The sequence below is a fragment of the Thermobia domestica genome, chromosome 15 (assembly GCF_964235325.1).
Source record: "Thermobia domestica chromosome 15, izTheDome1.hap1.1, whole genome shotgun sequence".
Lineage (NCBI taxonomy): Eukaryota > Metazoa > Arthropoda > Insecta > Zygentoma > Lepismatidae > Thermobia > Thermobia domestica.
Window position 1 is genome coordinate 98,979,805 of NC_137468.1, and position 9,839 is coordinate 98,989,643.

Genomic DNA, 9,839 nt, shown 5'->3' on the forward strand with positions numbered 1-9,839 from the left:
TGCGATGTGTTAGTTCCTTTTATCCAGAAATGTTGCTCACTTTATTAATCTTCGTTACATGACGATCGTTGATGTAAGTTTCCGACGTCTTCTTAGTGATCAACGAACTTTAAAAGTTCGTTACTGAATTATTTTTGTCTATGTGTGTGTGTGTCTGTTATTTGCGAATTTTTCAATTTTGAACCCTCCATTCGACAGAGCATCAAAAACTATCTGAAACAAGAGATGGAATTTTTCGTATCACTCTTACTGTTCCCAAGATATTGGCCAAAAAAGTCCCGTTTTCGGGAGATTTAAGGAGCCATATCTCGGAAACTCTAAGTCATACAAAGATGATAGTTTGCGAATATTTCAAAATAACATATCGTAGAACCTTTTAACAAAACTCTTAAAGAAAACAAGTGGACAAAATTTAGTATTTAAGAAAATTATAAATAGATATATACAAGAATTGTTTAATGAGTATAATAATAATAATACAGTAATAATAATAATAATAATAATAATAATAATAATAATAATAATAATAATAATAATAATAATAATAATAAAGTACACGGAACAACTGCTATACAGCCTATAGAAGTCAATAAGAAAATTTCTTTTTAAGTTCGTGCAGGCAATGCTCTTGGAGCGTTTTCAACTGGTTGCCGTCTGAAGTTGTTTACAGCCAACACATGGTGTTGGGAGCACTATAAGACCTTGCAATATATATATATATATAAGCCATTGAGAGATCGTTATCCATTGTTGTCTATCACCATCTAACTGTGAAGTACATACTTTTACAGGTTACATATTTAATATCGAACATATATTGTTGACTCTTACAATATAGTTAGATCATCTTTTTAAATTTGCACTGTACTCAAGGAGATATTTTAACTACATTAACCTAGGAAACGATTAACAACATTTTAAGTAGTTTTGTTTTGTAAAAAAGGAAAAAAATGCATTATGTATTTTTTTTGCTATCACAAGAAAGAAAAAAAAAGCTAAAATGAAAAGATAATGTCAGGTATATATCCATAATTAATGCTGTTTACAGATGTTTCTCTCCGCAGTTTTCTCACTGGAGGTAAAGGCTGTGGTGCTTCGTTATGCTAATGACCAACTTTAAACGTTGAAAGGAAAAGAAGGAAGATGTTCCCAGGCAAAGAGAGAGTGTGTGTGGAAAGAACAAAAGAAGTATACTGCTTACTCCATCTCTTCCGGCCCTTAAAATTAAAAAGAGAAAAAAAAAATACATTACCAGAAGATAAAAGTATATTTTTCCCAGCACCTTCTTTGGTCTAAATGAAAAATATGTAGCAAAATGTTTCTCTTTTTCTTTTAAATTTGTTTTTATTTCTTTCTTCTCTTCAAGTAGAAAACAGCTATGTGGAAAGAAACAGAAGTTTGGTTTTATTTCCTTTCTCATTTTTTACAGTAATATTTTCATTTTCATTTTTCATTAGTATACCGGTATATTAGTTTTATTGCTGTCCTTCTTGCTATAACAACTGTCTGCAGATCCTGAACAGTAGTAAAACATCAGAAAGTAAAAATTCAATGAAGAATTCAATGAAATGAAAGGAAAAAAAATCTGTATTGGAAACTTACACAATCTTCGCACTGAGAGAAAATGTGTGTAGCGTACATAAAATCGTATGTTACATTTGTCAATCCTGTAGTTTTTGGACTTATACAGAAAGTATTATAAAACATGCGTTTTCAGTTATACGTTTGCTGTACGTTAAGTGTTCCATCTGGACGTACTTTCCAAATGATATAATATAGGCGGTCAGGATCTCACATACGACTGGACGTATATAACATATAGCTGAGGAAGGTAACATACATTTATGTAAGGAAGACTGTTAGATATCAGACATCCTGTAACGGCATGATGTAACATGTAAGGGCAGTGCGTATGTAGCATACGAATAACGCATGCTCCGTACTGATTTCTGTAGTAAGCACGGAAGAACGGATTTTTCTCAGTGCGGTAGAGAAACTTCCAGAACTATGGATTGATATGGTACTTCACTTAATCTAAAATACATCAGCTATTTATTGTTATCGATAAAATAAGAATTAGCACTAACCAACAGTAATATACGAGGGCTGAACAATAAACGACGCACAAAACTTGTGTAGAAAAAGTGTGATACACTGAGAAAAATCCGTTCTCCGGACAGCGGTATATTGTACAAATATACGGAATCTTCTTGTTTACTACAGAAATCAGTATGGAGCATACGTTATCCGTATGCTACATAGGCACTGCCCTTACATGTTACATCATGCCGTTGCAGGATATCTAACAGTCTTCTTTGTATTACATACATACATGTATGATACCTTCGTCAGCTATATGTTGCATACGTCCATTTGTGTGAGATCCTGACTGCCTATATTGTTTCATACGGAAAGTACGTACAGAAGGAACAGTTATACAGAAAGTATTATAAAACATGTGTTTTTAGTTATATTTTGCTTACGTTAAGTACAAAAACTACAGGATTTACAAATACAAAATACAATTTTACGTACGCCGCATATAATTTTATTTCTCAGTGTAACATATTTTTGAATATATACGAAATAAAAGCTCTATTAAAGTTATACTTTTCAACATAACTTCCGAGTTTTTCAACATATTTCTACCCTCATGACAAAACTTGAAAAGTACCCTGTTCATAGAAGTCCGGATTTTGAGCCATCTGCTTACAACCTATTTGACTTCGTCATAGAAACTGAAGTGTTAGCCAGCTAATAATTTCTTCATCCAGACGAAAAAGGTGATAGTCTGAGAGTGTCAGATCAGGATGGTATGATGCATGCTTGACCATCTCCGACCCAAATGACTCGAATTGGTCATGAATAGAAGTAGGAATATGGCTGTGTGAGTTGTCTTAAAATAGTTCGTTATTTCAGGACTAATGTTGCAAAATTAGGAGATGTACGACATAACTTTACCAAAGGTCTACTCGATAACTATTGCTTTGTCGCAATAGCAATTGAGTCTAGCGGTTCTTGGGAAGAAGGAGGCCTCAAATTTATAAAAGAAATCGGCCACCGTCTATCAATTAAATCAGGAGATAATCGAGCAAAAAGTTTCCTGATTCAACGCATAAGCATAGCCATTCAACGTGGGAACGTGTCGGCTATAATGGGAACGTTACCCACTAGTAAAGAGCTAGAAGAAGTCTTTCTTCTGTAATTGCGGAGAAGGGAGGTTAGGAGAAAAAACAAACATCATTGGTGCATCAATTTATGTAGCAACCGAGCAAGGAGTATGAAGAGACAGCTCACAGTCCATAAGTTTATATATATATATATATATATATATATATATATATATATATATATATATATATATATATATATATATATATATATATATATATATATATATATATAAACAGCATGAATGCTGTACCGTACGTCAAGACAGTGACATAACATGACAGGTTGGAGCCTTTGAAAGCAGAAGATTTAGTAGTACCTGCCGAACATCATGGGAACAAAGTACCGAAGAATAGATATTTACTGTTTCATTTGAAATTTTCATTATAACAGTTTTTTTAATAATCATTGTTATTTTACAATTCTTATGTAATTACTTATGGTTGTATCTAATTGCTTTCAAATCTCGATTATTGGATTAACTTATTTACATGAATGTAAACACAATTAGAATTTCATAAACAATATATTGGACAGGATTTTAGTTCTTGTAAGAATGTTTTTGTCAAACAAAACGAAGCTAAATATATACTTTACCAAAGTAATTCCACATAATGCAGTATTCACAGTGACCCCGCGTGTTAGAAAATTCCTTTAAATGTCCAATTCAATAGCACTTTTTTCCCAGATTGAGTCATCTTGAATCTCTTGTTCGATGGGAAATCGGAGATTCCACTCTATAGGTGCTCACTTTGTTTCAGGTGTATATTGTCACATCAAGGATTCTTCACCTGTAACTATACCTTTTAGGAAAGCATATCCATCTTCAGCTAGAGTGACGAGTAGTCTAGGCATATTATCTTTCGATGCTCGTTATTGATGTTTGTGAATTTCTTTGATACCCAACGAGAACTCACTTTACGAAGTTAAAGTTTGCCTTGGCCACATCATATACTGTATCGTACGAAATATTGAACATGTTCTACAATGTACGGAGACAGATTTGCCAGTCATTATGAATTCACTCTTTAATGATCGTGACATTCTGTTCACGTGATGCTCTTACTAGCGTACAGTACAATACTCTAAATGAATTTATGAGGCTTTTCTTAATTCTTTATTCAAGATCCCACAAAAATTGTATTTTATTTCTCCTAAATGGTTCTTTTTCTACTCCTATCCTTATTTTTATTTCACGTTAGCACTCCATAATCTCTAATATTACTACCTAGCTATCGAAAACAAGTCACCTGTTATATTTTCTTCCTTCCTACTTTTATATTTGACACCGACCGCTTCGTTCCAATCACCGTGGCTTTTGTCTTGCTCACATTTATTTTCATCCCATATTCTTTATAGCCCTTCTTCAAGTTTTCTAACAGGTTATTAATTTTTTAAGATTCCGCAACAAGCGCTATATCATACGTAAACTGCATGCACTTAATAATGTTACCTCCTACCAAAATGACGCCTTCATTATGTAGGCTCTTTCTCACTATCTCTTCTAGATAAATGTTAAATAATGTTGGCGAAAGACAGCATCCCTTTCAAATTCCCCTTCCAATTGCACTGTCTCCTGTCATTTTCTGCTTTATTCAATACTTACTTGTTGATTCATATATATATATATATATATATATATATATATATATATATATATATATATTTTGGTTCAACTTCCATCTTTCCATTCCAACCCAACTTTCTTTAGAACTCCCAACAACATATCCTAACTCACGCGGCAAAAAGTCTTTTCTAGGTTAATAAATAAACATGATACTATTTTCCTTTTTCTACGAACCTTTCACTGTTTACTCTTAATCAAATTGCAACTCTCCTGAACCCGAACTGTTCCTCCTTAACTTTTCTCAATGGTTCTTCCATCAACCTTCTGCTCAGTATTGGAAGAAAATTTTTCTCTGCATACGACAATAATCCTTATGTCTCTTTGGGCTCGATTTCTTAGCCATCAGTATCACGATCATCTTCAGAAGATCATTTGGCCACTCTCCTACTTCATATATTTCACTACAGAGACGGAACAATTCTTTCTTGCCCTTGTCAGCCATCTTCTTAATGAATTCGATTTGTATATTATCTATCCCGGTCGCCTTTCCATTCGTAATCTCGGATATAGTATTTTCATGTTCATCCCGAACAATACTAAATTCTTTAGCACCCTCGCATACTTCATTTTCTACTTCGACATCTAGGCCACACGGGCTATCCCTACTTTCATTCAAGTCAACATATTCTTTCCATCTTCCTAATACTTCACTTTTCTTGTTGACAACCTTCCTCTTCTTATTTTCTGGGAAAATCATAACAGTCTTGGTTTCGACCGAAGTTCTATAGATTTCACTTCCTTGTACAATTCCTCATGTTTCTAAAGTATTTCTAATTATTTCACATCCTCGCGTTTCCTTTTATAAAATTCTTCCCTTGTTCTGTCTGTTTCCCTTCGTAACTTATTGTTTAACTTCCTGTACATATTGCTGCCCTATTCTTTATAAACCTGTCCCACGTCTTCCTTTTTTTCATTATTTGCAACATCTGCTTTGTAACCCACTGTTTCTTAGCCGTTTTATGTTCGCGATAACCTACTACTTCTTGTGCAGCCTACTGTATGCAAAGTTTAACATCCTCCCCACCGTCTGTTGCTACCTGCACACTTCCTTTACTCGCTTGAGTACAAATATTTTTTTTTCAAATCTTTCAACTTAAAAGATTTCTTATTTCCTCGTTTTTCAACGTTTCAGCATTGTCTACCTACGTCTTATTCTCTACTTTTCTTCTGCACACATTTTTCAATTGAATATCCACTTCGGCCGGCCAGCACAAGGTTATGAGAAAAGAAAGTGTTGGCCGCAGGTCTTCGCGTTCTTCAAGTCACATGTCCTGAATCAAAACATAGTCTATCTGATGTCTTCGACAGTCTATTCAGGAGTTTCACGTATATATTCTTCCCTTGTGCTGATTGAACTTATGCTGGGTTCCTGTTTACTAGGGAACTCTGTAATTAGGCCCTTTTCCCTTTCATTTCTTTTACCTAAACCATATTGAACTACGACACTACCTCCCTATTTTTCACCCACAAGTGCATAGAAATCTTCCATTTCAATTACGCATGCACCCTTCTTCTCCCTGTCTATAATTTCTTCTATTTCCTAATTATTTTTTCTACTTCTTCAGTTGTATACGAATTTACCAATGCAAATGTCTGCATCAGTATTACATCCATCATTTTTGATTTAGGTCATCATAACTCTACTTTCACTACAACATATTCCACTTTCATTACCTTCTCTTTTAAGCGCTTAACAAGATTATTGCTTCACCATTATTTTTCTCATTTCTGAACATTCTACATCCTTTGCTGTTCAACACCCCATTACCTACCCATGTAACTTCACAAGCCCTTATTTTGTTTCGTCTTTAAGATTTTCTCATTTTCCCTTCTGTAACATGGTACGTACGTTACATGTTTCTATCCTAAACCTTTTGCTCTTGTTTGTCTTTCTTTCCATACCTATCTTTCCCCACATTGTTACTTTCTCGTCCAATAGACCTTCCCAAGACTTCTCCTTCCCGGAGATCCGAATGGGGAGATATTTTACCCCCGGAACTACATTTTGACCTTCGAAAGACCATTGTAGTTGTATTCTCTTTCTGAAGTCAGTAAATTAGAGAAAAATTGAGTGGTGGTTCCCGTTGCCTTCCACCCCGCAGTATACCAGCCGTTAAAGTCACTCTGGCCTCGCCTGGGACTAATGTCCAAGTTGCCGTACCAATCACTATGATTTCCGCCAACTTGGCTACTGGAGAACTGCTGCCTTCTCCGGTTTGGTTACTCCATTGATACCAATTTGGTAGGGGTGACCCTTCTGGTAGTGAACTATCTCCGACATAGCTCTAAATTTCAATGGAGAAGCCCCCTCAACCGACATATACGTGTCTTCGTAAGGCTGGTGTTTATTTAAGGGAGTTTTTAGTGGTTTCCGGTTATTAATGGCAAGGTAGTATATTCATTATTCTTTATTGATTAATACTAACAAGAGGAATATCAAAGGAAAAATAAAGTATTAATAAATTTGAGAAAAGAACCATATAGTATCAAAAATCTTAATTCCTTAATTTAGAAACGTTGTTATCGTTGCTACGTAAATGTCGTTGCTTAGCAAATGTTTATATGTTGCTGTGTTGAAAAAAAAAGGGAACAGCGACAAGACGAAACACGTCTGTTCGCAAGATCAAAAGTTTTATTATCATTAGTGAATATACGGAAGTTTTCGAAGTTCAATAAAGGGTTCCAGAGGTAATCTATAAAGTTTCCTTGTGATCATTTGCGAATATATAAACTTCATAACAAACTGGGAGAGATATACCATTACATCAAATTTACGTTTCGTCACCTATAAGCAAAATTCTACAAATATTATTACCGTTGAACGAAAAAGAAAAGAAATGTCCGAATATAAGGTCTATACTAATCGACAGATCTCATTAAGGTTAAGAAAATTATGTGGGGGTGTGTAAAACCTCATGTGTAAGTTTAACGGAAAATGAAGAATAATCGATTTGTTTGTAAAACTATAAACTGATGCTGTACGAAATCCATGTTGCCTATTACAGTGGAACTGACACTAAAATATTCAGTCATCAAGTTCTTCATTCTGATACTAGCAATACAGCAGTGGTGCTATTCTGCCAGTTAGCACCGGTTCGCTAGAATAAGTTGTTATTAAAATATTTCGAGTTCGCAGAATCGTTTGTTATAGCCAACTCAGACATAAGAGTAATTTTACCCAGTTATACCTAAGAACAGAAAATTTTAGTTAATTTTCAGAACTTATTACAGCTACAGGGTTAAACTTATAATCTCTCAGAACAAGCTATAAGTGTTTATCTCTTAATGTCAGATGCTTAGATATCAAGAATGAGAACTGAGTCACATGAGTGTAATAGTGAGAGTTATTCATACTTGAAAGGCATACATGCTATTATCAAAAACTGTCGATCAATTGCTAGATTATGATCTTTTCAATACCGTTTAACAACCATTTATTTTGGATAATTTGTTTCAAAGATATTCACAGTGCTACCTAACTTTGTGATACCGACTTGTATTAAGATGCTGTGTAGGTCCCTTGTCATTTGTGATTTCCAGTAAAAATTCTGCTTTTCTCTACCTTGCATGGTTTGTTTCCTAAGAGAGTTCTATCTACCTACCTACCTAGGTACTCTCTGTCTCTCTCTCTCTTTCTCTCTTTCTCTCCTTATATATCCTCGAACAAGTAAGTTTGTGGTGGACATCATCATGTCCGTGGATTTTCTCAGGTATTCCCGTTTCCTTCCATATTCTCGCTCGGCCAATTCTTCCATCATCGTTCACTTGCATTAATAATTCGTCTCCCTTTGTCCAAAGGGCATAACCGTGGGACATTAAGCTGAAAGATTTCATTCCATTTCACTTTTAAATTTTTATTTCAGTTTCACTACATTAATGTTCAAAGTTGATACATATATCAGTCAACAGATGGCTTTATGCTGTACAAGATGACATGTTAAAAGTTCAATGTGAATGCCAAGGATGTTATTGAAGCTAAATTTTGAAGCCATACGTCACAGGTTCACCAACCCCAACTCTGCCTACTTCACCTAATAAGATCGAAATGTTTTCAGCCAACAAACATGGCGGAAACGAAAGTAGCGAATAAGACGATGACGGAAACGAGAGTAGCCAATCAGACGTGCCGATGATCGGTTGTTTTCTGAGTGCATGCATACTATTGAGAAAATCGAGCAAAAATTAATTTTTGTGGCGCTAAAAAACTATATCGTTTGTTGCCAATATTAATTGGGAAATATTGTTTATTTATAATTATTTGTGGATTGAATATATATATATATATATATATATATATATATATATATATATATATATATATGAAAAAGCCTAGACCGTTTACTAACAGGTTGCATCTATTGTAGTCTGTATTCTCCTAACGGTGACATTCATTCTCCTAAGAATGGCACTAATATTCCAAAGACTTACGCGCCTATATTACTTGTAAATTGTAGTGGCACATTTTTCTTTAGATGCATGAACCATGACACTTGGAACACCTCAGAGCTTCTTCGTGGCTAAGCGGTTAGCATACGCGCCTTTAGCGTGGGAGACCCGGGTTCGATTCCCGATGGGAGCTCATGTGATTCGGGTTCCACGCTAATCAGTAGGTCTACGTCTCATATAGTCTCGCTGCTGAACGGGACGTTAAACTCAAAATCAACTTAACTCAACCTGGAACACCTGTCTTTATCAGGTTTACCCTAAGAGTCATTAAACATAGTGGTAATCCAGATCACGTAGACAATATTCTACGCTACCTGAAATCTGCTTTCAACATTTTCAAGTTCAAAAAAAATTTGAAAGTGAAATTTGAAATTAAATGTATATTTGGATCAATGCTGTTAACAATTTTCTATGTATAACTTCGAGATATCAGTTACAGAAAACAATCCAATTCTACAAACTTATTAGCATTTAATGAGAAAAAATGTAGAAAAAGAAGACATAAATTAACCAAAGGAACTCATTCAGCCACACAAAATGATATCCTTGAATGGTTATCATAGTTTTAGAAAAAAATAGTGTTTTTGTAGACGTC

At 34.6% G+C, this 9,839-nt stretch overlaps 1 protein-coding gene across 1 annotated transcript; it reads right to left on the bottom strand.

Annotated features, from left to right (window-relative positions):
• Positions 1 to 5,066: 5,066 nt before the first annotated feature.
• On the bottom strand, positions 5,067 to 5,495 carry LOC145671568 (uncharacterized). Its single transcript, XM_081740756.1, has one exon. It carries the CDS (start codon positions 5,493 to 5,495, stop codon positions 5,067 to 5,069), a length of 429 nt encoding a protein of 142 aa, XP_081596882.1.
• Between the last annotated feature and the right edge of the window lie 4,344 nt (positions 5,496 to 9,839).